Source organism: Desmodus rotundus, chromosome 11 (genome assembly GCF_022682495.2).
Source record: "Desmodus rotundus isolate HL8 chromosome 11, HLdesRot8A.1, whole genome shotgun sequence".
NCBI lineage: Eukaryota > Metazoa > Chordata > Mammalia > Chiroptera > Phyllostomidae > Desmodus > Desmodus rotundus.
This window is the reverse complement of record NC_071397.1, coordinates 40,024,826-40,041,001: the sequence shown is the minus strand read 5'-3', so window position 1 is coordinate 40,041,001 and position 16,176 is coordinate 40,024,826. Positions and strand designations below refer to the sequence as shown.

The following is a 16,176-nucleotide window of genomic DNA, read 5'->3' as shown; positions in this document are numbered from 1 at the left end:
TATCTTTTATAGATTGAATCATTATACAACTTTACCTGTTCACAAAAGATACTCTATGATATTGATTAAAAATGAATAAGTTAATATTATTAATATCATGATGGAGTTAGACTCTAGATCACCAATTTTCAACTGGTGTGCCACAAGAATTTTTAGAATGCTGTACCTAGAGAACAGAGTGACAGCTGTCAGATGGGAGGGGGGTTTCGGGGCTGGGTGAAATAGGGAAAGGTATGAAGGAAAAGAAAAAGAAAACAAAAAATCCCTCATACACACAGACAACTGTATCACAGATAAAGGGGGTGGGGGATGTAGAAGAGGGTAAAGGGGGGATGAATGGTGATGGAGGGAAACTTGATTTGGGGTGATGAATACACAATATGATATACAGATGATGTATTATAGAATTGTACAACTGAAACCTATATAATTTTATTAACTAGTGTCACCCCAATGTAATCTAATTAAAAAAAGAATTTTTAAAACATGCAATACTTGACTTTATAGTTAGGGGCACTAACCTCTTTTCCCTTAGATTATCAAATAAAAAAAAATGACAATAGCCAACACAACAATAGTTATTTGGTGTGAATGCCTTGTCTTAAACCGTAAATATATGGGTCATATAATAGAGTTGCATTTTATTGGTTATGTGGCATAATACATTTATGTCTATTGCGTTAATTCTTGCTACCAGAAATCCTTATATACAAGTATAGGCACCTGATTTTTTGAAAAGTCATTTTTTACCAAAAAGGGTAGGTAATTACTATTATTTTTTTTGTAACTCAAGATTATAATTATTTCTTGTCAGATTGGCAAAAAAATATTTTTTGGTGTGCCACAGAATTTTAGAATTAGCTTATGTGTGCCATGAGATGAGAAGGTTGAAAGTCCCTGCTCTAGAGGAAAGACGGAAGAAAGCTATGACCCAGTCTATCATCGTGTAACCTGTGCTTTGGAGATTTGGTGCTCTGGACTTTCCAAATGCATTTCTCAGATTGTGATACTTCCTTTTTGAGGATTTCCCATTTCCATTTTAGAAACCCGAATGTTCTGGACTCTATCTCCACCCTCATCCCCACAGATCAGACAGATGCTCCCCTTCTGTTCAGCAGTGCGGAACCCGGAACCCGGTGCCTAGCAGGCCCGGAGTGAAGGACGACTTAAAGCATGTAATACATGTGGTTCCTTAAAAACATTAGGACAAAGTATTAAGACAAGGAAAAAATAAAAAGACAGTTTTTGATCATTATTGATCATTTAATTTTCTTATTTGCTAAATCCACTTGTTCTAATGGGTTTGTTTCCTATATGATATTCCATGTAATTCTTTACAATATAGAAATATATAAAATTTGTCCCAGTGATTTTGTTGAAATGTATTGATTCCTAAACTCTAACCCAAAATGTTATTCTTTCTAATACTCTACTATTATCATTTTCATCTTCAGAAGTCTGTAATTGGAAGCCTGTACAGAAATGGTTGATAGCCCTTTCGATTGGACCGCTGCAGAGGATAGAGTGGTACCAGGTGTTTGGGTGTCCTGAACTTTGCACATTTCTCCCAGGAGTAGAGTAAAGAGAACAGTAATAATCACCCACTCAAGAGCTTCTTGCCAACATCATAAAAACTTGCCCAAACTTATTAGGGAGTTACTAGAAAATTAAACATCTTTCTAAGTACTCATATGGGGTAGTTCTGCAATGATTGATTTGTTTTAAGATATTCTGCTTCTTTTTACAATCGTATGTCTGTGTTGCAGGGGCGCGCAGTTTTTGCCAGTGGCAGTCCTTTTGATCCAGTCACGCTGCCAGATGGACGGACCCTGTATCCCGGCCAAGGCAACAATTCCTATGTGTTTCCTGGAGTCGCTCTTGGTGTTGTGGCGTGTGGACTGAGACACATCACAGATAAGATTTTTCTCACTACTGCTGAGGTATTGTAGAGTACTCTAAGTTTGCCAAGGCTATAAAATACCAAACGAGACGGGCAACAGCCTGTCTAATGTTTTCTTTAGTACAATGTCAGCTCACTCCCTAGAAGGTGTAGCTGAAGAATAGGAAATCTTTCCCAGTGGGGATTAAGGGGCAGGTAGCAGGTTCATACTGAGTCCCTTGTAAAAGATTGTTCTTCAGTAGGCAGCAAAAAAAAAAAAAAAAAAGTTTTCTGATTTCTTAAATGGAACCCTTTTTTATTTTCATACTTCCAGTCAGGTTCTGTGACAATAGTGAGCCAATTAAAAATTTTGTTTCCAATTCATATATTAATCAATAAATAGTTCTCTGTTAAGAACCTTCCTAAATAATGGTGTTTTGAAGATTTAAAATGAAAACCTGACTTAGTATAGTGAAGATGTGCTTATCATACAGGGCTCAGAGTGTAGAAAACAGAAACATTCTAATCTTTTAAGCAGAAAGGAAATTAAAACAGGGAATTAGGTGTTTAAAAAAGAACAGAAGTGGGTTCTAGTTTGGGCCTTCAGAATATCACAGAGAAGAAAGACCCCCTTGGGAAGCTCTGCTAAGCTACTGTTAAGAACTGTGAGCCCTGGCTGGGTGGCTCATTTGGTGAGAGCATCCTCCTGATAGGCCAAGGTTGCCAGTTCAGTCCCTGGACAGGGCACAGAAAAGCATCAACCAATGAAGCATAAATAAGCAAAACAACAAACTTCTCACTCTGTCTCTCTTTCTGTCTCTCTCTGTCTCTCTTTCTGCCTCTTTCTCTCTTCCTCTCTCTTGCTGTCTCTCTCTCTTTCCCCTAAAACAATAAGTAAAAATGTTTAAAAAACCATGAAAGCTCTGAAATTTTACCCTATTTGCAAGCTAACAAGTTAGCCCGCCACAGTTTCATAAATGCTGGCAAAAGACAAAGGACCTTAGTACTTATGGTGCAAGAGGTAACATGAGCTTCAGGTTCCCATCAGTTCCCCTCTCCCCCAAGCCTCAGGAGGATATGATGACTGGACATACATATAGTTGTAAAATTATGAGCTTTTGATAATCAGAATGCTCATCTACTTGATATCATGTTTGAAGATGATGCAATTAATGAATACAAATTTGAGCAAATTTTCTCTGAAAATTAAACCACTGCACAGCATTGTAACTGAACTGAACCAAATAACAATTGATTAATAGGCAATAAGAATATCAACAAAGATTCTTATGTATCAACGTGATCTAAAGGAGTGCAACCCCAGCGCTCCCCATCGCACTGTGAGAACAGATGCCTGGAAGCTGCACTGCTCTTTTTTTGTTGTCGCTAATTAGAGGCATGACAGCTGATGTCTCAGAGTTTCTTTAACTCAAAAAATTCTGTTAAACATAAGCAGACATCTAATTACTAAAAGAGCTTTTCAAAGTTGTTGCATTAAGGAAAATATAATCATTGTATTTTGACAGCACATACATCAGAAGGGGAAAAAATGACCTTTTACTTACAGAGCCAGTATTTTCTTTCCTACAAAACTCCAGCACCCTCTAGTGACATTTCATGAAAAAAAAAAACAAAAACCTTGCCATTTAGAGTCTAGGAAAAGTAATACCAAAGAACTTTGAAGAAAAATAAATATAATAATACATTGTGTCCATGGTGTTATTCTTATCAAAGCTAGCAATCACTCTGGCTAAGTCTTTTGGCCCTCAGGCCGCAACCCAAGGTGCCTGTCTTTCATGCCACCTCATTGTTTTCACTGTGTCCTTTTCATGTCCTTTTTAGCTAGGAGCATTTTTGTCCTTTTTTTCTTCCCCTTTCCTTTTGCTTTCAGAGATCTCATCCATGCTCTTGTTTCCTTTATCTTCATTCCAAAAGTGGCCAAGTCTGTGTATCACTGCTATATTGTTACAGAGCAAGCGGGGGGCGGGGGGGGGGGGATGGTTCACGATAAATTATTACAGGTATAATTTCTTCCTTTGCAGCCCCATTTCTGACTACTCCTACAGTCAGTTACACCTGCCAGCATCCCAGTATTCTTCCAGCTTTAATGGGCTGTGGAATTTGCTCCCATCCCCCTGGCTCAAAGCATGGCTACAGCTATTTAACATATGTATGAAACCAGTTAAAGGTTATATATATGTTGAACGACCATGTCAGGGCTTAGCTGCAAAGCTCTTGCTACCCAAAACAGCTCTGAATGGCCCTGTTCCATGTGTCCCATCCCCCTGAGCTCAGGCTTGTGGGGGTGAGGACATCCTATATATTTTTTTCTAATATTTCCTGTACACCTCGAGTTCTGGACCCCATTACAAATCCCTTCTTGGGGCCCTCCTTTTGGCTGCACCCTGCTTCAATATCTCTGCTATATCTCCAGTTACCTAATAGGTGTTTGCACAGAAATGCTCTGCTGTTTGCTTAAACACAGGATGCGTGAAACCATACCTCTCATCTTTCCTTGCCTTCAACATTTGCATTTGTAGTAGTGATACCCCCTTTCTAGCCAGCACCACAGCTTAGAAGCCAGACATTCTTTTCATTTTCCCTCATCCCAAGTCTTCAAATTTACCATGCATACGTGCTTCCATGTAACTGCTCCATCTATAATCTACTATCTGTTTATTATCCTGCTGGAAAACTCTGGAAATTATTCTCCATCTGAGCCTATTCTTCAGGTCACTGCTTCAGTCCCTCTCATCCTTTTGTGGCTACTCTGGCTCATCTTGCTCTTTCTCCTTATCCATGGCTGTCTTCATCAGACATACCAGCACTGAAATTTCATTCCTAGTTGTATTATGCCCTTGAGAGCTTCCTGTTCAAACACATGTGTTGCCTTGTAGTTAAATTGTAAATTATCTTTTATAAAAAGAGAGTCTTTCATATACTTCTTTCAGAATACCAGTAGCACCTACCATGATGCTAAAGCAGAAACTAAATATTTATTGAAGTGAGTTAAATAGGATAGTCTTATACCTTAGCAAGAAGAATTACTACAACACCACATATACTCACTGCTAGAGGGCCCTAAAAAGAAGAAAGTCCTCTTCATCTAGATGATATTTGTAGTTGACAAAAGTAACATGTAGGAGATCTAGATGAATTTTTTGTTTGGCAACTTCAAATAACTGAGGATTATTGTGAAAATACTAGTTAGATATCTTACGGAACTAGAAATCTCAGGGATTGGCACTAGTGCCAAAGGCTGTTCTGGCCAGTTTTATATAACACAGATGTTTGTCTTTCCTGGTACTCTGGACAGTCTTCTGGACCTCCAGTGAGCACCCAGGTCCCCCGTCGGCCCTCCGGTTCTGTGTTGTCTCTACAGCAGCCTGTCCACACCTGGGGGGCAGACCTTGGCCTCCTACCCTCACACCACTCCTCTTAAGTCACCTGCTTCTGTCCTTTCATTCACTCCCCTGCCCGCAATCTCCCAGAGGACACTAGAAATGACTACCACAGACAACAGCCTTTGGGGGAAACTTCCATTCTTTTAAGTCACTGGATAACTGAAAATGCATCTGCCACCATTGTTGAAATGAAATGAAGAGAGATTATTTGAAAGCAGCCACAATGTAGTTAGATAGACACCAATGGCTTATCAAAACAATAAATAATTTTAAGCCAATATTCAGCCATCTTCTAACCGTCCCCAGTCTCTTTAAAATGATATTGTGTAACATTCTGAGGGTGGGGGAACAATGAAGTTGAATACCAGCAATGTGCCACTGGCAATAGGAGCAATATATGCACATCTCATGTAAACATTTGAAAAAAAATTTAAGTTGATTGGTTCTATAACCTACCTCCAAAGGAAGCAGCTAGTCAGCTAAAATGTTGTAGAACTGGATATGACCCCCAAAGCTATTTCACTTCCACTCTGCCATGTTGGCTGCCTATTTATTCTTTAAATGAAATAGCTAAGATCGATTGTATACTTACTTTCCCAGACTGTGTGGTAAATTCTTTACAGCATTTATTTCATTTAATCCTATGAATCCTATGTTATTAGTCTTGTATCACCAAAGAGAAAACGGGGCTTAGAAATTTGCCTCCCTCTGCCCCTAACCCCTGCCTGAATATCCTCGTTTTATATCCTTGTTCAGAAGTCCTCAGTCACCCATAAGACTCAACTCAGGCTCCTTAATTTGCACTGACACTGCTCCAACCTTGATCTCTCTACACAGATCCTCTGCTCCCCCAGATCAGGACACTTGGGCTCACCCACTCCAGCTCACACGTCTCAGCAGTTGGCCTAGAGTGCCCACCCCTGTACTGTTCTTTGACTCCTAGTTTTCCCTCAGTTCCATACTCAAGCTCCCTCTATTGCTCCTCCAGATGTCCTAACACTCACATTTCCCAGTTAGCCTAGGCCCTAGGCTGTTTCCTCTTCCATTATTCTCCTTTTCTTCCTTTAGCTTGTTGCCTCACTAACTCATCCATGTCTCAAAGGCAGGAACTGCTTTTTAAGCACCTCCGTGGGGCTATGGCTTTCCTATTTGCTGATGGCTATAAAACAGTATTTCAGAAGTAATTTCATGATTTTTAAAAATCTAAAAGATATTAAAGATACTGAAAAATAAGTATTTGACTATTTAAAATATTGGGGAAGGTTTTGTACATCCTCTCTGCATCCATAGTTCTATTAAATAAAGACCCAGCTATATCCACTGATTTAGAGGGCCCCACTGAAAGACTTCAAGTCTTAGAGCTGGAGGGAACTTCAGCATTGCTGAGTCCACCTCTGTGCCCTGGTAGAGTCCCTAATAATTTGGTGCTGTTTTGTAAGTATGTATATACACATGATGTGTTATTGTTGGACTTTTTGCGAGCAACTTATAGATAGCATGTCCCTTTACTCCTAAATATTTTTGGATATTTTCTTATGTAATCAATGTGCCATTATCAATTCAGGAACATTAGCATTGATATAATACTATTATCTAACCTAGTCCAAATTCAAGTTTTGCCAGTCGTCCACTAAGAACTTTATAGCCTCTAGGCTGAATCTTTAATCTTCAAGAATATTTTAGCCTTTTGTTTCTTTTAGGTCAGTTGGAGCGTACGGACCGGTTGTTTTACAGCGCTCCTCGATTTAGGTTTTTTTGATACTTTCCTTATGATTTAATTCAGGGCGCGTGGCTTTGTTAAGAGCACTGTGTGCCTACTAATTATATCCTCTCAGTGCTTCACATCAGGAGGCACATAATGTCAATTTGTCTCGGTTTTTTAAAACTACTTTATTGAGTTATGATTGATGTATGAGAAGTTGTTATGGTAAGAACACTTAATATAAGATCTACCCTCTTAGCAAATTTTTAAATCTATACTGTTTGATTCAGAAATGTGGAATGGTTTGGGGGTAGCAAACACTGAGGGTAGATAGGTGATTCAGATAATCCAGAATCTGTGTAAAATTAAAATCCTACTGGCAATATGACTCTGAAATTAGGTTTCTCAGCCTCCTGCTCTACCTCCTATGCAAGGTTATGTGAGCTGGGAGTAATGGTGTGATCAGCCTTGGACACCTTCCCTCTGCCACTTTCAGGCTCCTTTCCCATCACTTCTGTTGTCCGTCCTCCTCCACTGTTTCCTCCTCTTTCCCCGTTCCTCTGGCGCATCAAATGGGAGAGCTGCGGCATTTCATGGTGCGGTAGAAAAGGAAATGGATTAAGTGGAAACCCAAATTCTGTTTCCATCTTTTTTACTAATTGTGTGATCCCAACCAATCACCAAGCCTCCTTGGGCTCAGATTTTTCATTGATAAAGCGAGAGATGAAATTAGATGAGCACATTAATGTGATCTGTGATCTATACATGACCATATATGTGACCATTCCCCTAGTTATTCTCATAACTTCCACATTGTATGGTGCGAAGCATAAACATTTTTGTCTTTCTTTTTTTTAAGGTTATAGCTCAGCAAGTGTCAGATAAACACTTGGAAGAGGGCCGGCTTTATCCTCCTTTGAACACCATTAGAGATATTTCTTTGAAAATCGCAGAAAAGGTAAAGCATTCTTGTCCAACCTCATTATTTTCCCTTTCTTCTATGGCTAAGTATGCATTTTTAGGTATTAAAAATCCTTCTTGAAATTTCTATGTCAGAAGGCACAGTGCCTCGCTCAGCAGAGTGTAGGAACTGAGTTTGATCCATAGGAATGGAAGAACTGGGCTGAATCATTAATTTCCCTATCATTCTTTTTCTCTCCTCTAATTTAAGTAACTCTTTAGGGTTTCCTTTCAGTTAGTTCTCCTCCACTTTACCTTTTTTTAGTTAGTATCTTCCATATCACAATTATGAAAGTTGCCAAAATATTGCAGATGTGGTAGAGTGACCTTGAGCCCCTGCACCACCTCTCCTGTCCATGTCTCCATTCTGTGTGGCATCTGAAAGGTCATAATCGATAAAACTGGGCATAAGGCAAGGCGATGATGGCAGAGAACTCAGAGCTGTTGGGGTGGCAGAAGAGCTATGGAAGGAATCAGCCAAGAAGAACCTAAAGGCAGAGAAATTTTCTATAACTGAGAGAGAAATGGAGATTTTTGCAATACAGTTGTATTAGTTTACTAGGGCTGCCGTAACAAAATACTACAGCCTGGATGATTTAAAAATGAATTTATTCTCTCGCAGTTCTGGAGGTTAGACATCTGAGATTCCCGTGCAGGCAGATCTAGGCTTGGTGGAGGCCACCCTCCTTGGCTCGTAGAGGATGGCCCTCTCTGTGAGTGTCTCGTTGTTGAGGTTTACCCTTCTTTCCCTGCCCGCCCTCCCCGAGAAAATTATGGTTTATTCATTATAATTTTTTATTTTTTTCCTCTAATTTTATTGTTATTCAAGTACAGTTCTCTGCCTTTTCCCCCCACCCCAGCCTAACCCCCAGCCCTCCGCTCCTCCCTCTCGTTTCCACCACCCCACCCCACCCCTTGTTACTGTCCATGTGTCCTTATAATTGTTCCTATAAACCCTTCACCCTTTTCCCCTGAAATTCCCTCCCCTCTCCCCTCTGGTCACTGTCAGCCTTTTCTCAGTTTCAGTGTCTTTGGTTATATTTTTCTTATGTGTTTGTTTTGTTGATTAGGTACCTGTTTAAAGGTGAAATCATATGGTATTTGTCTTTCACTGCCTGGCTTATTTCACTTAGCATAATGCTTTCCCTTCCATTCATGCTGTTGCAAAGGGTAGGAGCTCCTTCTTTCTCTCTGCTGCATAGAATTCCATTGTGTAAATGTACCATAGTTTTTTGATCCACCCATTTACTGATGGGCACTTAGGTTGCTTCCAGCACTTGGCTATTGTAAATTGTGCTGCTATGAACATTGGGGTGCATAGGTTCTTTTGGATTGGTGTTTCAGGGTTCTTAGGATATAATCCTAGTAGTGGAATTGCCAGGTCAAAAGGCAGATCCATTTTTAGTTTTCTGAGGAAATTCCAAGTATGGAAAAACAGTAGTTTTCCATAGTCATTGCACCAGTCTGCAATCCCACCAACAGTGCAATAAGGAAAGAATAAACAAATGGAACCTCATCAAAATAAAAAGCTTCTGCATGGCTAAAGAAAACATTATTAAAATAAAAAGAGTACCAACTGTATGGGAAAACATATTTGCCAATGATACCTCAGACAAGGGCCTGATCTCCAAAATATATAAAGAACTTACATGATTCCATTCTAAGAAGACCCAATTAAAAAATGGGCAAAGGACTTAAACAGACACTTCTCCAAGGAGGACATACAGAGGGCCCAGAGACATATGAAAAGATGCTCAGCATCACTAGCTATCAGAGAGGTTTACCCTTCTTATAGAAACACCAGTCAGTGGGGTGAGGGCTCCCCTCGACAACCTCATTTTACCCTACTTACCTCTTAAAGGCCCTATCTCCAGATACAGTCACCTTCTCAGGTGCTGGGGGTTAAGACTTTGACATTTGGGGGTGACATAGTTCACCCTATAATAGCAGTTATGTGCTTAAACTAGGGTTTCTCAGTCTCATGCACATTTTGGCTGGATAACTCTTTGTTGTGGGGGGCTCTCCTGGGCATCACAGGGTATTTAGAAGCATCTCTGGCCTTTTCCCACTGGACAACTATAGCCTCTGCACAGTCGTGAAAACCAGAAATGTTTCTGGATGTCGCCAAGTGTTTCCTCAGAGGCAAAATTGTTCCTGGCTGAAAATCAAAGCTGTTAGCAAGTTTATCAAAACAATACCATTTACAATTCATATGTCATTATGTATCTTGTTGACTGAGGGTAAATGCTTCAAAAACCAAGTAATTCTTCAAATATCTTTAGAGAATCTGCTTGGTTATATGTTTATGAAACAGTATGCTTGTATTTTCTCCTAATGTGTGTCTACTAGTTTTTAAGTAGTTTGAATTGTTATTACACTGAATAGTAGTTGGAATTACAAGACAGCAAGTATAGAAAGGCAAGAAAACCAAAGAGAGAACATGGTATATTTTCTGTCTAGAAGAAAGAAGGCAGTTTTGAGGAGAAGTAGTCATGATTTTAAGAGAAGACTCAGAACTGAGCAGCATGTCAGAAATTAGAGAAGACACACTTTCAGGATGGGGGCGAAGCTGTGATTAAAAGACAAAAATCCTGGTGAGAAAAATTAGTTTGAATGATGACAACTTTTACTTGTGCTTAAGCAGTCATTAGAAACTTGCAAAAGCGATTTCAATAGTACTAGAAGAAGCTCAGGGAGAATTTGGAAAGCAGTGCAGTCTAAGCCACTCTTCCAGAGTCTGATACTGACAAGCAGGAGAAATTGGGAATTTTCTGAGAGAGGCTCATTAAGATAGTGTATCCTGGGAGCAGACAGAGGAATGAAATTCCGAGTAGTCTATGTCGGAAATGCAACAGTGCATTTTATGAGGAAAGTAATGTAACCATTGCAGATAGGCACAAGGGATCTTTCTGAGGTGCTAGAAATGTTCTGAAACCAGATGTGGTAACAGTTGTACAACTCAGTAAGTTTACAGAAATAATTGAACTGTATACTTAAAATGGTTGAAATTTTGTGTTGTGTGAATTATATCTTAACAAAAAAGTACTGTTTAAAAAGTAATAGTACCACATTTTAGGCACTTTGGAAAGTAGAGAAGAGGAAAATACCTACTATTCTACTTTTTCTAATATGAGCTTTATTATCTTTTTGTTGTGTGTGCTTCCAGTCTTTTTTCAATATTTGCTTTTTTTCTAACATCATTATCATATAGGGAGTATACATACTTTTTTCTGATTTTTTCATAAATATTTCTCCCTAGTATAGCACAGTCTTTATAACTTTTCATAAGTGCATAATTTTACATTGGGAAGATACTTTATTGAAAAATTATTCTAATATTCTTCAAAATCTGACTTACCTAAATAAGTCTATCATACAAGTAGCTCCTCAGTGAAACTGGAGCGAGTATAAGAGCACATATGGAGTGATTCATTTTGACATGAGGGAAAATCCATTTTTATGAAAGAAAATATGGGAAGAGAGGGTGTTTGAAGATAAAGAGATAGTTTGAGTTGATGAACAGGGAAAGTAAGATGTTCTCTCTGATTAGTTGGAAATTTCTTGTAGAGTGATGAGAATTAAATGGAGACTTTACAAGGCATGGTTTGAAGTTACCTTGTGGGAAATATGAGAGGAAGTTGTTTTTGGTTTTTTTTTTAAAGGAGGATAAAAGCATAATGTGTAACCACATAGGCTCAAGTAAGGTTAGGAAAAGTAGGATATCGCAGGAGATGGCCGTGAAAGGAGAAAGCCAGTGCTGAGGTGAGGGTTCCCCGCTGGGGACTAGAATGGGGAGTGCGACTCAAAGACAGGGAAGCGAGAGACTCTGCAGTCCTGGGAAGGAGCACTGAAGCTCAGGCAAGTAGGGTCAGGAGACGCTGGGATGAATAAATAGATTTTGTGAGAGGCTGTGGTCAGAATGGGGATTGTTAAAAGTGCAGGATGTCTGAGTTCAAACTTAGTAGGAATGTTATGATATTTAGTCCAAATTAATTATCAATCAGGTCATTTAAAGACATTTACCATTGTCTTATCTGAGAAATCCTGGTAAGTCATCCTTGATTAAATCTCTATTATACACACTCTCCTTTGCTGCTGATATTATATTCACCTCTTGCTATAATTGCATTTTAATTTTGTATCTTCTTTGTGTATGTGTGCTTTTATAATACAACTTAATGTTTTTCAAAACAGAGAAGATATAAATTATAAATTAATTTTCTTAAACAGATAAAAACATTTGACATGTGCTCACCATCACCTCTGTTCATTAAATTAACTAATATTCTTTTTCTCTTTCTAGATTGTGAGAAGTGCATACCAAGAAAAGACGGCCACCGTTTATCCTGAGCCCCCAGACAAGGAGGCCTTCGTCCGCTCTCAGATGTACAGCACCGATTATGACCAGATTCTACCTGATTGTTATTCTTGGCCTGAAGAGGCCCAGAAAATACAGACCAAACTTGAACAGTAGCATAGTAGTTGAGATTTCTAACTCCATTAATGAGATCTTGAAGTCTTTCATAATTTTTAAAGATTGGAATCTTTTATAGTGATTTATATATGATAGGTTAAGATAATTTTACTTTAGCAATCTAAAAATTCATGGAAAAATATTAACATACATTAGGGTAAACATCACATTAGACAGTTTTTCTTTATTTACTTTCTGGTTCTTTATGGTTTCTATCTTATTTTGCCTAAGTTCTCTTTAAAAGCTGTTGTACCTACCACTGAGGAACTCAGTTGTTTTTAGATAGGGAACTAATGGGAAGACCAAAATTAGTAATTAATTGATACGATTAAAATGAAAACCCATATTTTTCTGTTGACCATTTTGTTAAAAACACAGAAATATATTTAGACATAGATGAACTTTTGCTAAAAACAGAAACAATACTTTGTTGCCTAGAGAAATACAACCTCTCAGGTATTTTATTCCAACTCGAGACTATATTCGTTCTTTTGGTGAACTGAATTCTAATATTTCTAAGAAAGATCATTGCTGTTTACAATGCCTGGGCAGCCTTAGATTTTAATATTCTATCCCCATTGCTGCATCTTCCCATCACTGTGGCCTCCATGAAATATCCCTTCCAACAGCACCTTTCTTCCCCCGTGACTGGGTGCCCTGCCCTGCTCCACACTAACGCTGCCTGGCTTGTAAGGACTGTGGCTCCTGTCCCGAGGTAGGTCCCTTCAGTTCAGCGCAGCCTGCCCAGTGGGAAGAGCTGAGAAAAGAGTAGGTATGTTCCTTGAGAAAGGGCTGTTTGTGGAGTCTACCTTTTAAGACAAAGATCTCGAGAGTTAGGAGCAAGGACATGGTTCCCAGATAAGCTGGGTTCCCACTTGAGTAGTGATCTGCTCTAATGTCCTCTTGATTTGCTGAGTAATTAAGAGCTCATTGTATTGTTACAATAAACACAATTTCCTCTGAACTTGGAGAAAATTTGGTAACCACTTCCCTGTCAGAAATTGTCTTTACATTAGATATTAAAATATTCTAATTACCATTAATAGTTACAGCCAAAAAATTCATGTTAGTTTTGAGGTTTACTTTAGAAATTAATCACTGAACCAATGGAAACAATTTTAAATTTGTAAGCTCAGGTACAATAACATTTCCTACTTACTTGTAGAGTTTTTTGGAGAATTTTCCAGTTTTGAAGTAATGCTTTTAAAGATTATAAAGAGATGTTCAAGGTAAACTGCACTATAAAAATGATTTTATTGGAAGTTGAAGGTTACACAGATTGTTTTAAATGTGAGTAGAATGGGTGGGGGTATTTCTGAGGGAACATTTAGTCAAGAATTTCTTCAAAATAGTTATTTTGAAAAGATCCAGAACACCTATTTTTTGTCTGTTTCCATGCTGTCTTGTAGCTCTAACTCAATGTACTTAACCTATGCAAAAGATTTATTAAAGCATAGAAAAAGTGAATGAATAAAATCATAAAATAATTGTTTGTCTCTTAATGTATTGTTACATTTTAAAATAATGCTGGGTCTTAATGGGTGATCATGTGATAGTATGTTATAAATTCAAAAATATTTTAATAGCTAATTTTGGTATGATCTTCATTTATTACATGCCATATATTATAGTTTTGGTAAAATACAGGCACAAAAATATAGTTATTTTTTTACCAAAAATCCTTTTGCTAAAAGGATCTCTTCTCTCTTACCAGCTGTAAGCCTGAAATAACTGAAAACCAAGGTTTTACTTAACCTGCTGTTTGGCAGATTCCACCAGGAGTTGCACTCACAGACTCCCAGGCCTCGTGTAAGTTAAGAATATTGCCCAGGACACAGCAGGACCTTGATCTGGAATGGGGTCATGTGGCGAGGGGCATTTGGCAGACTTGGACACCCTGTACTAGGTGAACAATAGCTCATGTTTGATTGCTGTTAAGTCATGTGTCCCAAGAAGCCCCACAACCCCTCAACCCCAGGCAAACCAGAACACATGACATGTCCCCTCTTGCTAATCAAAGCTGGAGCCCTTCCTGTCTGAAGATGTTTAGTTACCATCTGTCACAATACATCATTCCAAAAAATTTATTTTTCTCGTGATGAGAACTTGAGATTTACTCTTTTAACAACTTTCAAATACGCAATAGAGAATTATTAACTGGGGTCAGCATGCTATATATTGTATCCCCAAGACTTATTTATTTTATTGCTGGAAATTTGTATATTTTGACCCATCTTACCAGTTTCCCCCAACTCCCAATCTCTTTTCTGTATCTATGAGCTCATTGCTTTGTTTGTTTGTTTATTTTACATTCCACATATAAGTTTATTTCAGGTACCATAAGGCCTCCAAGGTTTACCCATGTTGTAGCAAATGGCAGGATTTTACTTTTTTTAAAAAAGATTTTATTTACTTATTTTCAGAGAGGGCAAGGGAGGGAGAAAGAGAGGGATAGAAACATGTGGTCTCACATGTCCCCACTGGAGACCTGGCCACAACCTGGGCATGTGCCCTGACCAGAAATTGAACCAGCAACCTTTCGGTTCACAGGTGGCCACTCAATCCACTGAGCCACACCAGCCAGGGCTTTACTCTTTTTATAGCTGAATAATATTCATTTATACCATATTTTCTTTATCCATTCACCTGTTTTTGGACACTTGGTTTGTTTCCATGTCTTGTCTGTTATAAATAATGCTGCAATGAACACAGAGCCCATATATCTGTATGAATTAGTGTTTTAATTCTCTATAGATAAGTACCCCAAAGTAGAATTCCCGGATCATATATGGTAGTTCTATTTTTAACTTTTTGGGACTTCCATACTTCTTTCCATAATGGTTACACCAATTTACATTCCTACCAGCAGTGCACAAGGCTTCTGTTCTCCCCACATCCTCACCAACACTTATTTCTTGCCATTTTGATAATAGCTATTCTGACACATGTGAGGTGATACCTCATTGTGGTTTTTATTTGCATTTTCTTGATGACTAATGATGTTGAGCATCTTTTCATGCACTTGTTGGACATCTATATCTTCATTTTGAAAAATGTCTGTTTAGATCCTCTGCCTATTTTTAATCAGATTGGTTTTTTTTTGCTTTTATTGAGTTGTATGAGTTTTTATATATTTTGAATATTAGTCCCTTATCAGATATATGATTCAAATATTTTCATTCAGTAGGTTGCCTCTTTATTTTGTTGAGGGTTGCCTTGCTGTGCAGAGCTTTTTGGTTTGATGTAGTACTACTTGTTTATTTGTGCCTTTGTTGCCTTTGTTTTTGGTGTCAAATTCAGAAAAATCATTGACAAAAATCAATGCCAAGAACTTTGCTGCCTGTTTTCTTCTAGGAGTTTTATAGTTTCAGGTTGTTCATTCAACTCTTTAATCCATTTTGAGTAAATTTTTTGTGTAGTGGTCCTGTTTTTCCAGCAGTGTTTATTGAAGAGACTGTCCTTTCCCCATGTATATTCTTGGCTCATTTATCATGATTAATTGACTGTATTTGTGTGGGCTTATTTCTGGGATCTCTATTCTGTTTCATTGATCTGTTTGTCTCTTTTTATGCCAACACCATTCTGTTTTGATGACTATGGCCTTGCAGTGTAATTTGAAATCAGGGTGTGCGATGTCTCCAGCTTTGTTGATTGCTTTGGCTATTTGGGGTCTTTTGTGGTTCCATATAAATTTTGGAATCATTTCTTTTATTTCTGTGAAAAATGTTATTAGAATTAGTATAGGGATTGCATTGAA

At 38.3% G+C, this 16,176-nt stretch overlaps 1 protein-coding gene across 2 annotated transcripts in view; it reads left to right on the top strand.

Annotated features, from left to right (window-relative positions):
- ME1 (malic enzyme 1) overlaps positions 1 to 13,907 on the top strand; it is a 180,993-nt gene extending 167,086 nt beyond the window's left edge. For both annotated transcript variants that reach the window (XM_053913887.1, XM_024576670.4), the window contains exons 12-14: positions 1,767 to 1,940; positions 7,845 to 7,943; positions 12,249 to 13,907. In XM_053913887.1, coding sequence (XP_053769862.1) covers positions 1,767 to 1,940; positions 7,845 to 7,943; positions 12,249 to 12,419 — 444 coding nt within the window. In that variant the 3' untranslated portion in view covers positions 12,420 to 13,907. The remainder of the gene's footprint in view (positions 1 to 1,766; positions 1,941 to 7,844; positions 7,944 to 12,248) is intronic.
- Positions 13,908 to 16,176: the final 2,269 nt, after the last annotated feature.